We start from the raw sequence: 15,612 nt of genomic DNA on the forward strand, positions 1-15,612 counted from the left end.
ATGTATCAAGCTTCAAAAAGTGATAAAGTGGATAGTCCTAACCAGCCAATCAGCTCCTACCTGTCATTTTTTTAAACTGCCTGTAACATGGCAGTTAGGAACAGATTGGCTGATACTATAGCTAGAGCCCCTTTATCAGGTGCCGGATGACCTGCCGACGGTCAGTACCCCGACGACGGAATCCCGACTGTTAAACTGCCGTACAGTTGGGATCCCGACTTACAGGGGCTATTCTCCCTCTTGGGGGTCCACGACCCCCATAGAGGGAGAATAGAACCTGTGGCGAGTGAAGCGCACCACCGAGCCCACAAGGGGCTCCTTTGCACTTGCCCACCTGTTGTGACACCGGCGGTCGGGATTCCAATGTCAGGATACTGACCATCAGAATCCCCACTGTCGGGCAGTTAAACCACACCGCCTTTATCTGTCTCCGAGGCTAAAGGTGGCCATACACACTCAGATTTATCTTCAGATCTGGCTGGTTGGAACAAAAACATGGTTATGGATGAGAGCAAATGACAGTTGACCATTTGCTTGGAAATGCTGGAAAACTGACAAACTGTCACTCATCCATAACCATGTTTTTGTTCCAACCAGCCAGATCTGAAGAGAAATCTTACTAGTGTATGGACACCAGTAAATAGACCCCACAGCCTGCAAAGTGACACTTAGCAACTAATAGGTTAGCTCTACTTTATCTCTCTCCCTTTCATCACTCTTGCCCTCCTCCCCTTAGTCTCCCTCTCCCCAACTTGCTCCTTCTCGCCCCCCCCCCCCCCCCCCCCCTCCTCCCTTATCTTGCACCCTTATCACCAAGCTTTTATAAATCTTCTAAATGCGATCTTTGTTCCCCATATCGGATACCTGTTCATGTAAATCTGGTTTCTGTTTACTTGCATCAATTTAAACACAATCAAAATGCAGGGTTTTTGTATGTTTTATTTTTTATTATTTTTTGTTCGGTCAGACATTGAGCACTCTATAGGTGTTAAGCAAAGCTGATCTCCTCTTGCCATTGAGGACTGTTTGCATCCGTTCCCAGCCGTAATGCTTTGTAGCTGGGAGCTTCATTCGTGTCCCTGAAGACAGAGGTGATCAGATGAGAGCCCTGTTCCTAAACCTCCAGCTCATCTGGTCCTTCAGCAATTGAACTACGTTACCCATTATGTTTGCGCAGCCTTGGAATGATTATGGATCCTGGGAAATGTAGTATAGTTGCAAATTTGAGACCTGGATTCTAGTCTGTATACCAATCATAACTAATATTAAATTCTTTTGACACCGACAAAGCACTAACTATCACCCGATTTCCCCATCTTTAGTAGTCCATTTATGAATACCAACTTGTTTTTCTCCATTAAGTACCAAAAGGAAAACTGTTGTCGCATTTATAATGTTATTTGCACTGTTTTTTTTTTTTTTTTTTACCGCATTTTCATAGGCAGCAAAGCCCTACCGCTGGGGCTTCGCTGCGGGGTGTTACGCCAGTTCTAGATGGTGTAAGCCTATGGGCTTCTCTTCGTGTCTCCCGCACGCCCCCTGCTAATCCGCGCCCCCCTTCACCTGTGTCCGGGCAGCCTCCTGCTGTGCTGCCCGGACCAGTGACCTCCTTCCTGCACAGCTTCTGGGTGCAGGGAGGAGGATATGGAGCACCCACATAGCGGCTAAGGGTTCAGGGAGGTAGGGGGGGACCCACAGCACATTGCCAACCATCGCTTTTGCGTTAATAATTGCATATGTTACTGCATATGTGATTATTAACACTACGAGTGCCGGCGTAATTCGAGAATCCCGCTCAATGACTGAAGGCTAAAACCAGCATGGTGCAATGGCTTGTGAACAATAAAGCAAACATAACCTTAGAATTAAATTCTTTTTTTGTAACCCTGGTTAGTCTGCATATTAACAATGTTATTTATGAGAGAACCTCATAAAGTACAGTCAGAGCTTGGTGCTAGGTAAATATATTAAAAACCAGCGGTTTTATTTACAAAGTTTTGAGTTGGAAAACCCAGAACTTCTGATTGTGTGTATACCTGAAATCTAAAAGGGCATTGACGTCACTAGCAGTGTGCTGCCAGTCAAATTATTTCCCTTTTTAAATTAAGGCCATGAGCAAAATTAGAGAAGGTTTGTGTAATACAACCCTGTCCTCTATACATAAACCCCCACTACTCAGGAAACTAGATTTAAAGTATACCAAATCTACTTCTTGCTTACTACTCCCTGAAAATGAACAAATATTAATGTGACTATGGATAGTGACTATGTACTCTTTAAAGTGGCTATTCTCATTGTGACCATATATTTTGCATGTTGTCCTTTGAAAGCACCAAGGAAAATAACAAGTTGGTGTATTTGATTTCAGTGTAATAGTCTACATTTAATTACTCGTTTTGTTTTTCCCCTCAACCCTTTCTCTGACACAGAGGTCTCCGATGTGCTTCCATTGCCAGAATGCATCTCTTGTGGCAGACAAAGGGTTAGTGTGTGTTCCCTGCTGCTACAACTCTTCCTTCCCATCGTCATGGTCAGGTGCCTCTTGTACTGCACTCTTTGCTGGTGCCATTTGGAATTCGGCGGGCACTGGGGACTCATGGCTTTCCTTCTTGTAAAATCCCAAATCCTTCAGAAGCTGGTTGATTTCATCCCTCTTCATGCTACTAAGTGGAATTCTCTGAAATAAAGAATAATAATAATAAAGCTATATGTTAGGTTGTTGTATGTAATACGGTGACTACATCAGTGAATTAAGAGTCTGTAATGAAACATTATCCTTATTATAACATGTCTGATAATTTGGTGGCTGCCGACATGTATGCTATACTTTCTTTATGAAGGAGATTCTAGCTGAAATAAAATCTCACCCTTCGAATAGAATTTTCCAAGGAGGGGTTTACAATGATCCCCAGAGGCCTTGAAATAGAATGGAAGATAATTGTCTACATTATCTCGATATGTCACACAGGGTGTAATGCAGTGTTAACCCCTTCTGTGGATGACGATTTTGTTAGGCTATGCAAGGACTAATTATATTTATTCTGCAGGAATTGACCTAATCCTTTCCATTTAATAATCCAGTCTGCAAAACCTCTTCTAGCGCCTTATTGCTGAATTTTATTTATGTTTTAGATCTCTTGGTGTTTTTCTTTAATTTATTAAGCAATATCTGAACTGTATCCAACTCTCAAGGTATTTTGCACTGTATCCAACCTGCTCTGTATCCAAACCACACTATATCCCACTCTGTATCTGATACGCACTGTATGCTGCATTCTACCTGAGCCACACTGTAAAAGACACTATCTGATCCACACAGTATCTGATCACAGGGCCATAACTAGGTGTGTGTGCCAGCTGTGCTTTTCCCTCAGGGCAACCCTAGTCTGCAACAGGTGTGACAGCACTGCACAGTCCTTCCCAGCTAGCAGATCAGTTCAGTAACTGTCCCACCTGCCAAGCAGAGCACCGACTCTAGGACAAGATTATTGAGCGCTGAGCTGATGCTGATAGGTGCTCCCTCTCTGTGTCCTAGACTAGGGGCTCTGCTGGGCAGGCGATGCTGCGACTGAGTATCCACCGGCTGGGGAACGCAGTGCTGTCACTCCCTGTTACGGGGAGAGTTGAACAAGCGACAGTGGGCGCTGGTAAGTGACCCAAAAAGGACATGGCTGACACTGGGGGAAGGGAGTACACTACTTCTGTGGGCATTGTCTGCATAAGTGGCGCTAGTCCTGTGGGCATTATGTGTGTAAGGGGAGCATCTCCTGTGGGTTTTATGTACCTGGTGCAGTGTGTCTATATATACCTGGTGCAGGGGCACTGTGTAGCGTATGTGAATAATGGACACTGCTGTATGTGAATTACTAGTATTATGTGACCCCCTTCCGCATGAAGCTATGCCCTGAAATTTCAGGTTCGTGCCTATGGCACGCACTGTCCATATTTTGAGTATGGGAGGGCATCAATGCCCTTATTGGCACACAGCACCAAAGTGTTTAATTACGGCACTGCTTAGCCTCGTTTGCTGTCACAAATATTGTGACCCATTTGGTGTGTTTTGAGGATAGGAAAATGTGGACCTATGTAATTGTTTTGTAATCTAAATATTCCTTTGATTTGTTTTTTCTTTAAATATGATGACCTGGAGCTTTTACCTAGTGACCCTACACACCCTCTTCTCCAATATCACTTACCTGCAGCTCCTCATACTCTGGGGATAGAAGTACTAATTCAGGGTCTGCGCCAGGTATATGTTTCATCTCCAGGTTGTGGCTGGGAGAAAGCAAACTGTTAAGGACCCAACTTGATACGTTAGCTGTTGCAGCTACTGTATAATTATACCCTGAAAATACTGAACATTTTTAATCCATGCAAAACGCACCCACCCAGTTGTAATCTCAGCCCTATTTGGAAGTGTGTATGAAGAACAGGTCTTTAAATATATCTGCAGATCGCTTATTCTAATAGTAGTAGTAGTACGTTTATTTATAAGGCGCCGCAAAGTGTCCGCAGCGCCGTACATAGCAAACAAAAAAACAAATGAAAAGGTAACGTACAGGGTGTGTTGAAAAATACAGTATAAATAGGGGTATAGCTGGTAGAACTAAAATCAGCATCAGTTCAGAAGTAGTTGTGGAAATTGTCGAGGAGACTGAAGATGAAGTAGAGGAAGGGAAGAACAGGACAGGAGCACAGGTGAGGTAATGACTAATGAGGTAGGGTGACTACGTGAGGAAGGAGGACCCTACTCATAAGAGTTAACATACTAAAGATAGGTGGGTGGATGAACGAAATACAATAGGATATACAATAGAGCTCTAGTGTGCACCCAGCTCCACAGATAATCTTTGTGGTAGGCCGATGTATTCATTACTGGCTGACACATTTTTAAAGAGCCACAGGTGGAGATAAATATTTAAATTGTGATAAGATCTGTAAAACATAGCTACGCTCCCCAGGAACACTGGAGCAATCCAAGAAACCCTGGTATAGAGTGTTCCCCCAATCTTAGAAGGATACTAAAGAGGGATGTCGTCCGTGACGAACGCCTTCACCTGAAAAAAAAATGACATTGTATTTATAGATTTATGCTGCGCTAATAGTTCTTGATTGATTAATAGGCAGGACAAGTGTAATTTCAGAAGTTTCGATTTAGCCTGTCACTCAAATTCAAGGCATGGCCTTTCCATGAAGCATTACAATTACCTGTAGTTACTAAGGATATTGCATAACAAACTTTAAAATTGCAGTACATTACATTTTACTAATATAAAAAAATCATAAACACCACTAGAATGGGTGGGGTGAAGCTAGTGATGAAGGCTTTTACTAGGCGGATCTAGCCCTAGTGTTTCATGTTTTGGTGCATCTTGCTAATTTGGCTGCTACAAGCACTCCCATTTACACCAAAGACTGAAACCCCTTTCAGACATGCAAAAATCCCGGGATTTTTCACGTGCAAGCGTATATTTCCAGGACTAGCATATGTCTGAATGGCTCTACCCAGGATTTTAGTGTACTAAAATCCCAGGTCCTGCGCACCTGCAATGGACCCGGGATTTTTAAAAAACCCGGTAACTGAAACGGGTTTAAAATCACGGGTAGTATGTCTGAAAGCGGTATAACTAACAGCACATACCTTTCCAAACAGGCAGAAACTTCCAACTTATTGTATGGATGAGATACACTGCCATGTGATTTCATGTTCTAAATGATAAAAACTAATATTTTAAAAGTGTTTTTTTTTTTACCACCAAAATAATGTATTCGCAAAACATTGTTTTGTAATGGCTGATACAGAGATTCCCAAGCATGGTCCTCAAGGCACCCCAACGGTCCAGGTTTTAGGTATATCCATGGCTCAGCACAGATGTTTAAATTAGACTGACTGAGTTACTAATTAAGTCACCTGTGGCCAAGCATGGATATTGGACCTGGACCGTTGGGGTGCCTTGAGGACCGCGTTTGGGAACCTCTGGGCTGATATATTTGTACCCTTTTAGACTGGCCATAGAATAAGATACATCTCCCGATCATACAGACCAAACAATTATCTGACGTTCCCATACACTGTCCAATAATTGCTCTGTCTTATGTGTATACCCGCTATGATTTGGGCATGCTGAAAGGTGTTACCCTAAACTGCGCAACAACTGGGGCTCTGTTGGAACTATGCTATCATCAGGCGGATTAGCCTGTCATCACCTGATAAGCAGATCATTGGACCGTGTATGTCTATTATATGCAATGTAGAGATTCTATTGTGTGAAACTCATTCTGTTTCTAGATTTACCATTAATGAAATGTATCAAGATTATATTGAAATTTACATTTCTGACACAAACAAACATATCACACCACCTTTCTCTTAATAAGGCTCTTTGCCAATGTTATCTAGTAATATGGTAACCTTAAGCACTTTACTGTGACCTTGGGATTCCCAATAGTTCACTCACTCTGTGCTTTTCACATTCTTGTTTGAACTACTTATCTTACTTATTTTAGCAAACACTGAGAACTCTGTATTGGTTTAACCCTGTGTGATCACCTGAAATACACTCCTGCTGAATAATAATCATAGATGCCTACCTTTTTGTGTCTCCTCCTCTTCAGGACAATCTCAAAGAGGAGAGAGTGGATATTTGAGGTCATTAGGCCTCAGGAGTTTGTGGAAAAGAACCATCAAGTCAGGGGTCTTCAACCCATGGCCCGCGGGCCACAAGTGGCCCACTGAGTTGTTTTGAGTGGCCCTCCACCTGCCACCTCTCATTGCTGTGTAAAAAAAAAAAAACCTTCCGCGCTAGTCCCCTTTGCATGTGGGACGCGGCAGAGGTGGATGTGCAGTGGCTGGGGTGGTCGGGACTGTGCGCGGACATGCGCATTGTGTATTTCCTGATACCGCGCACCTGTCCCCCCCCTGCCCCATTTCAGTGCGCAGTGACAGCTGCCGCCAGTCCTCTGATAAAGCTGTTGTTTCCTGAGACCTCTGCCAGGGACATGGAGCATCTTGTGACATTGCAGAAGATTGAGGCGGGAAGGGGGAAGCTGGCTAAATGCAGTGCTAACTTCAGGGGGCTGGCTGCAACGCGGTGCTGAGTATGGGGGGTGGGCTGGCTGCAATGCTTTGCTGACTATGGGCGGGGGGGGGGGCGTGAGCTGGCTGCAATGTTGTGCTGAACATGGGGAGGTGAATGGGCTGCAATGCGGTGCTGACTATGAGGGGGGGCTACCTGGCTGTGTGGTGTTGACTATGGGAGGGCTGGCAGGCTGTGCAATGTGGTGCTGACTATGGGGGACACTACTGGTGGCATTTTGTGACGGACACTACTGGTGGCATTTTGTGACGGACACTACTGGTGGCATTTTGTGAGGGATACTACTGGTGGCATTTTGTGAGGGACACTACTGGTGGCATTTTATAAGAGGCACTGCTGGGGGCATAATATGTATAAGCAGGAGTATTGGGGGCATTATAGTGCAAGGTGCAATGGGCATCATGGTGTGTGGCATAATGTGTAATGGGCATTATGGTGTGTGGCACAATGTGTAATGGACATTACAGATAAACCGTGTATATTAATTTAAGTAGCCTGTCATTGTTTGGGCTTGATTTGTGAGGCGAGCTAGGTCACTGTGTGGACCTTAATGTTTATATGTCACTGTGTGGCCTTTAGCCAGCCAACTTAAGCGTGGAAGGACAACAACTATTCCTGCTGTAACCAATGTCTGGTCATGCAGGTTGCAAAAGTGAGATGTCAGGTAATGGTTTTCCTGCTAGTTCACACTCTTATAATTAGACCACGCCCCTTAGAATTGGGCCACACCCATTTTTGGGAGCGCGTCTACACTGCGTGCAATTTCATCAATATAATATTATGTATGGGGAGCTGCATTTTTTTCTGTTCGCACTGGGACCCTAATTGTCTAGAAATAGTCCTGGTGCTGACTATATATTGGGGATGGGATTTATGTGTATGGGCAGCTGTGCCAACTATGTATGCAGGGGCTGTGCTATCTATAAAGGGCTGTGCTTTATGGGGGCTGCGATGTCTATCTATGAAGGACTGTGCTAATTACCACAGTAGAGATTAGTGGCCCTCAGGCTTCATTGAATTTTTTAATGTGGCCCACACTGTCGTAAAGGTTGAAGACCCCTGCATTAAGTGGTTCTGTAGAATCAATGGCAGGAACCCATTAGTTCTCGTCCATCGTTGACATTAGTATATTGATGATATATTGATATATTGATGAATTTTAATCGTCAGTGGTCGATGGTTAACCCTAATCTCTTTGCCCAACCTTCACTGTAGCTCAGCTCGCCTTGTAGCTGGAGCTTTGCATTAACTAATGTTAAGCAATGTTAGCATATGGTTTATGCAGAATCTGGGCATATAAACAGCCATAAGTGTTTTTAGACGGAACATTTTATAAAATATCCAGCACAAAAGATGAAATGAGGGATTTCAGCTTCATAAGTGTTCTAATGGTGTGTACTCACGGTGAGATTTCCATGCTATTAGACTGAAGATTCGATTGCTATGCAATCTTTGCGATCTCTGTACTATTTACATACAATTCATACAATCTGCATTAGATTTGCACTATATAGTCATTGCTGCCCGATCTATCTGGGTTTCGATTTGTGCTGTCCCAGAAGCGCGCATCGGGATCGCAAGGTAAAAAAACCTGTGTCCTCTGCATGCGATTTTGACTATATAGTAAAAATCTAATGTCAAATCTCAACATGTGTACACAGCATTACAGACATACAGTTAATACATGTGCCTTTTCTTTTACATGGCCAACACGTGAAACGCAGTCAAACAAACTTCAACTAGTTATTAACCGTCTGGTATCAATAACTACATTGCAGAAAATACCAGCACTCCTCAGTGGATATTTGCCTTTGCTTGCATTGCCACCCCAATATCTTCAGTATGTATATATTTTTTCCCCAAGCACCTGATTTGCCTTTGTACGCACTTTGATACAAAACACAAACCTTATGACTTCAATCAAGCGCTCCCTCTCATCACTGATGCAACAGACAGCAAATTCTTAAATATTTTATAGAGCCTGACATTTGTGAAAGTCACTTTTAATGGAACATTACTGTAACTGGATGAAAATGTGTTCTCGGGAAATGCACCTGTGAGAGAGGCTTTTATTCCTGGTAATGGATCATAATTGTATAAACTGTGGGCTCAGGACCAGTTTTATCTCTATCACAGATATACTGTAGGACAATTTGTAGAGAACTGGATCCCTCAGGTGGTATATGCATTTGCATCTCCTTAGGTACACCTCATCTCAAACACTAACAGCTGCACCTGCGACACATATGTTTTGCAGACAGTGCAGTCTCCTTATGCTGAGGACCTCTGTGAATTTCCAGCAATTAAAGTTTATTGTTTTTAAATGTGAATGCAGATTGTTTTCTAAGCTCCTGGGAGTTTTGATCCCCACAGTAATCTTTTTTTTTTTTTTCTTTCTTTCTTCACGGATGGAAATTACAAAGCTCATGTATTCTCACAAACTAAATCCTTTAAAAAAAAGTCTATAGGTTTATGTGCATGTACAGCAAACTTTAATTTGCTCGTCCAATGTTTCCGCCACGTATCCCAAACTTTCTTGCCATCATAGCACGTCACATATGCTTAAATAAAAAGGCAACCTTTAATGCATTGCAAGCCTAGAAAGCACAATCTCCTTAATTAGATTTGATGAGATAAATCCTATAAGCTCCTATAATGTGACTTCAGACAATTTAATGCTTTTTTCCAATGGAAAAAAGAAAAGTCATGGGACGAAATGTAATGGGGTGCATTTAATAAAGAATTTTTAAACATGCACTTTTTGGTAAAAAACAGCCAAATTTGCAAATTTTCAGAAAATCGCACATTTAATGGGGTGCAAATTGCGATCAAAAGCGCTCTATTGCCACAAAATTTGCACGTTTTGACCTGGCAATTTTTGGTCACACTTCAATTTGCATCCAGATGTTTTCCCAGTAAAAAGTATACAACTCACAAATGTACTAGAGTGCGATTTTTGGTAAACGTTAACAAAAGTCACAAAACAAATAGACCTTGTTCTCACTGGCGAATTTCACAGAACCTTGCACAGATCATTGAGATATAAACATGGTTCAGTCTTAAATGTTTAAAAGTTAAAATGAACATAACCAACCCTGGGCTTATTGAACCGGACCTGGTTCCAAAAATATGGGGGGCAAAAAGCGTACGGGGTCCCCCTTATTTGTGAAACTAGCCCCGGACTCTTGGACCAGTCCTGGTTCCAAGAATACGGGTGGATAAAAACTGGTGTACCCCCGTATTTTGGAACCAGAACCGGGCTCTAACAGCCCACGGTGTCATGCTACAGCTGGTGGACACATTTTACGTAAGGTCCCCGGCCGTACCATGCTCACTGGGGCTGGTTTCACAAATATTGGGGATCCCACGCTTTTTGTCCCCTGTATTTTTGGAACCTGGTCTGGATCAATGAGCACGGGGCTAGTTCTGCTCGGGAGGGGGGGGACCCCACACCATTTTTTTCGTTTTGTTTTTTTACTAAATACTGCACACTTTCCTGTCTAAAAAAGCGCACATGTCTAAAAAATCGCACACTATCATTACTAAAAATTGCACAGGCCTAAAAATTGCACTTTCATTACTAAAAACTGCACTTTTTCCTTCCTAAAAATCACACTAAATCACATGCGAATTCCGATTTTGTATAAAATATCGCACCTTATTACATTTGCAAATTTTTTACAAAATGTGTGATTTTTTTTTTCCCCGCCTGTGATTTACTGCAATTTTCCCCTTTGTATCTAGCATTTGTGACTTTATTTTGTGCTACCAAAATATAGTCTTTCCTCAAAGTAATTACAATTGGATGTGTAGTAGAACATTCATGAAATAATGAGTTCCAAAAGGAGCAATCTCTGATAAGCCGTGCAAGATAATTTGCCTACATTGGGTAGTGTGTACCCATGATTGTGCGTTCCTAGGGGTCATTAGTGACCTAGTTCTATGCAGATGAAGGATAAATTCCTAGGGGTCCTTATCTGTAGGCCAATCCCTACTGGTGCAAGCCGAAGGGAATTTGGTCCAACCATCATGAGGTTTGGCAGTCACAAGTATGCATGGAGATTATACAAATATCCTATTCAATTAAAAGGATTTAGTGACATCATTAATTACTAGTTCCTAGCCCGTCAGAATGACGGAACAACATAACTGCAATGTCAGCACTGGGGGCAGACGAAATAAGCTACATTTGAATTGCTCTGTCAGATGCCAAACACTTGGCTTCCCCAAAAAAAGGTGAGGAGCAGTGTAAGTGGTTTATCATAGAGGATTGGGTCCTTGACCCGATAATGCAGAAGATCCTGGTTTCCCCATGGAGCTGAGAATGTATGTGTTACAGGGGTTTCCATGTAGTTTTGCCTACAAAATAATATTTGTCTGCTATATTCATGACATCAGTTACCCATAAACCAAAGGACAGGGTTATTACACCAGAGGCTTCAGCATTTCAAATCCCCTTGCTTACGAAGGTATGAGTTAGCATTGCTGTGTTGCAGTGTGTATGATCGTATGTGTAATGGTATTTTCCTGACTTACCTCTTTCAGCCTGTTCAGCTGTCATCCACCACATGACTGAAAGAAAGGAGAGAAAGGTGTTAGATCATATTACAGCCTGCCATGGTTACTTGTCAACTATAGTAGCACTGCAAACATCTGTTACATTGCATTCAATCTCTGCATGGCAGGCAGCCTGTAGTAAGTATTTGCACACACAGATTGCTGCTGGGCTCTCATTGGAAAGGAGAGCATCGGTAGGACTTTGTATTACTCACCTCTACTTTTCCTCGTGACAGATTTTTTAACTTGTCCCAGTCAATCTGGTAGCCCAGCAGGGGCTGCAGGAAGCTGAGCAGCAGCAGTGGCAGCCACATTTTGTAGAATACAGTGTGTGTGTACGTGCTGGATGGACCAGTCAGACAAGGAAGTCCATGCAGAGTGTGTGTATGTTTGTGTGTGCGCCACGTCAGTGAAACTGCTGGAAGAGGAGGCTACAAAATCTTCCCCCTCTCCCTCCTCTATCCCCTGGAGTATGAAGTAATAATGAATACTCTCTATAAGCAGAGACTTCGGTTTCATCATTCAGAGCACATCTGTGAAACAGAGCAAGTCATATGTTGCCCTCTTAAACCCCTTTCATATTGCATGATGTAAAGGTATATTGCAGTTTAAACATACCTCCCAACATGACCCTCTCCAGGAGGGACACATTGCTCTGCTCCTGCACTTTCCTCTTATACCACTTTTACACCAGAATACCGGATAGGACCCGGGAAATCGAACACGGGATATTGCCAGGGCATGCCCTGCCTCAGACCCCATTTACACTGCACTTCAATCCGGGTTATTCCCGGGTAAGGCCCTTTCACACTGAAAACGGATCATCCCTGTCTTTCCTTGCTGGTGTCATTAAAAATGGACCTTTGGGCTGTTTGAGATGAGGTCACAAGAAAGGGAAAAGGGAGGGGGTGGGTTCTGCTCCCAGCATTGCAGCAAAGATGGCAGACGGAGTAGCTGTGTTGCAGTTTGTGCTGTACTTTTCAGCAATTTGGGGTCAGCCAGAGTGGAACACACTGCACAGGCAGTGTGTGCTGCAGCAGATGAGGCTGTGGAGTGTGCTTGTAGCGCGGTAACGCTGCTGCTGCGCTGCTACATGCGCCCTGTGCGGGTCTCCAGCAGATGACATCATCTGCCAGAGCCGCAGAAGCTCCAATCAGCTCTTCGCGCCCCTCTACCCACCAAATAACCCGGATAATGGCCATTTACACTACCCTGAGCCCCGGATAAGCCCCGTGTCCGACCCTGAACATTTGCCGGGTCAGATTCCCGGGGAACAGTACCCGTGTTATTTTTTTTAAGCCCATTTACACCATGCCCTGCCCCGAACTGGAGTGGCCATATCCCGGGTCCAAACTCTGGTGTAAAAGGGGTATTAATGTAGGATTGCCATCACCTGTGTTGTAGCACCTTTCTTATCAATTAACCTGTTCAACACAGATGAAGGTAATCATACATTAAGAAGAAAGTCCAGGAGCAGAGCAGTGTGTCCCTCCTGGAGAGGGTCGTGTTGGGAGGTATGGTTTAAATACCGTTTTGTACCTTTCAGATTCAACCCGTTTCACCCATAGAAAGCCATACAATGTCATTTTAAATGTTTTTTTCCTGCTTGTGGGCGGGGATCAAGTGTGGTTATCATTTGTAGCAAATACCGTTTCTGAGCTGTTCAGACTGCAGGGAAAACGGCTCAGAAAGTGTAGGATCCTGCTTTTAACACGTGTCAAAATACCGGTTTTCTGTAACCGGTAAATTGACAATGTAGCTTTCACATTGCAGCTGGAACCGTTTTAAAGCACTAAAAAAATGGCAATATACCATGTTACAGCTGCAATGTGAAAGGGGTATTATATTAAGAGCCATTTTTCATGCTCAACAATAAAAACTTGCATTTACCCTAACTTTCTAATTAATAAATCTGTATTATAACTGGGACAGTGGGGTAACAAAGCTGCATGTGTCTTTTTTTTTTTATTTTTTTTTTAATGTGCACTAAAAAAAAATGGAAACATCTCTGTGAGAGATGCGCAAATGTAAAACGCAACAGAATCTTCTGCGCTGTAAAAGAAACTAAATAAATACATGAATAAATAAAATATCAGCTACAAATTCCAGCGTCTCTCACATTTGTTATATAAATTCAAATAAACAATGTGTAAAAAAAAAAAAAGAAGAAGATATTTACTATATAAGATAAACAATACAGGTCATTTTGATGAATAATGTTTGCTTGACAATTTTCACAACGATTTTGACAAATTCACTTGGCACTCAAAAGGGTTAAAAACAAAATAAAGCAAATTAGGTGGCACCATTTATCCAAAATACTTTTATATGAATAGTGAATATAGTATAATTTTTAGTATTTTACATATTCCCACTGTAAAAACAAAAAATATTGGGAACGTCACCTGTGGGGCTATCCTTCTGAAGGGATGTACACACGCTTCAATTTGCTTAAGATTCGATGTCCAATTTGATTTTCCATTAGATTTGGCATTAAATCATTGCATTTACTTTGGCATTAGATCTGTACTGTTGCATTTTATATCGATTTCGATATTGAATTCGATTTACATACAAGGCACAGTGTACAGATGGAGCCCCCTTTATTCAGGCAGGGGCTGGCGATAGAGCCGTCAGCCCCCGCCGGAAGTGGATGCGCGTGCATCCCCTTACAACGGAGCTCCCCGGGTCCCCAGCGCGTTTCCCCACCTCCCTGCCCCCCCCCCCCAACCCTGCCGACAGGAAACTGGGACGCGCGTGTGTCCCAGTCAGATGTAGCGTCAATTCGTCAGTGGGGGTGGTCTGGTGAGCCCCAGCGCTGAATGAGTGGCGCTACATCTGTACACATTCAATTTACTGGCTCAAATTCAATATTTCCTTGCCTGCACAGTCTGTTTTTCTTTTCGATATAGAGAAATCGGTAGCGCGCATCAAATCAAAAGCAGATTGAAAACATCTTAAAAACCATTCGATTTAGATTTGATTTTGCTTCTATAAGCAAAATCGAATCGAAAACCTGTCAAAATCCAAGCGTGTGTACACCCCTTTAGATTGATGCACATCTTGACATGTTTTGATTAGTTAATCTGTATCACCCCCATCAGGCACTGGAGTGATCCTGGGAGGTCTGAATAATTATTTGGTCCCTTGGCATATAGGTTTATTGTAGCCATAGGCGTACGCACATTGAGTGTTAGGGGTGCGCAGACACACCCTAATGCTGTGTACACCCTTATGAACACCTCCCTGCCACTAGCAATACCTTTATCAGACTTTTGCTTTTTAGAACTGTATTCCATTAAAAGAAGCTCCCAGAAATCAATGATGTGTTTTGCACTGTTAATTGTACAAGACCATTGTCATATCACTACATACCTGCGTCATCCATATATGTTTTTTTTACTTCATTTGCATGTACTGTTACACAGAGTATGTAGAAGTTTAAACCTGAAATAGGCAGGAGATTATGGTGTGGCCGAGAGACGTTTTATATTGTAGCAAGTGCCCATAGATGATGGTAGACACAGGGGCAGAACTGGCGGAGCATGAGTTCCAGGCGCCGAAAGATCACAGGGCGATGGAGCCGTGCACCGCAAATGGCTGAGTGTCCGCTGCTATTTTCAATTTTAGTCTCCCACTGGACTGCTACTCAATAGCTGCTTGTGGTCCAGCAGCATTGGTGGCTGCTGGACTGCGAGCGCCTATTGGCTAGCGTTCCAGCGGGAGAATTGAAAATAGCAGGGGACATTCAGCTGGGCGGGTGAGGGAGCGGGCTGCAGTCCCCCTTGGCAAAGAGCTATTTTAGTCCCCCCTTGGCAACCAGCTATTTCAGTACCCATAGGTGTGCGCAGCCCATTTTTTTAGGGGGTGCACCACTGTTCATCGCCGCCTACTGGGTGTGTCCATCGCCGCCTACTGGGTGTGGCTATCACGACCTAATGGCCATTACATATAATGC

The 15,612-nt window shown here is 43.2% G+C and overlaps 1 protein-coding gene across 1 annotated transcript; it reads right to left on the reverse strand.

The window, feature by feature from the left end:
- Window positions 1-927: 927 nt before the first annotated feature.
- LOC146006304 (selenoprotein M-like) lies at window positions 928-12,092 on the reverse strand. The gene is made up of 5 exons (XM_083145302.1): window positions 11,870-12,092; window positions 11,634-11,669; window positions 5,023-5,057; window positions 4,197-4,275; window positions 928-2,677 (listed from the first exon to the last, which is right to left on the reverse strand). Exons 1-5 carry the CDS (start codon window positions 11,966-11,968, stop codon window positions 2,504-2,506), a joined length of 423 nt encoding a protein of 140 aa, XP_083001428.1. The 5' UTR covers window positions 11,969-12,092; the 3' UTR covers window positions 928-2,503.
- Window positions 12,093-15,612: the final 3,520 nt, after the last annotated feature.

This window comes from Crinia signifera, chromosome 1 (genome assembly GCF_055691185.1).
Source record: "Crinia signifera chromosome 1, ASM5569118v1, whole genome shotgun sequence".
NCBI classification, from domain to species: domain Eukaryota; kingdom Metazoa; phylum Chordata; class Amphibia; order Anura; family Myobatrachidae; genus Crinia; species Crinia signifera.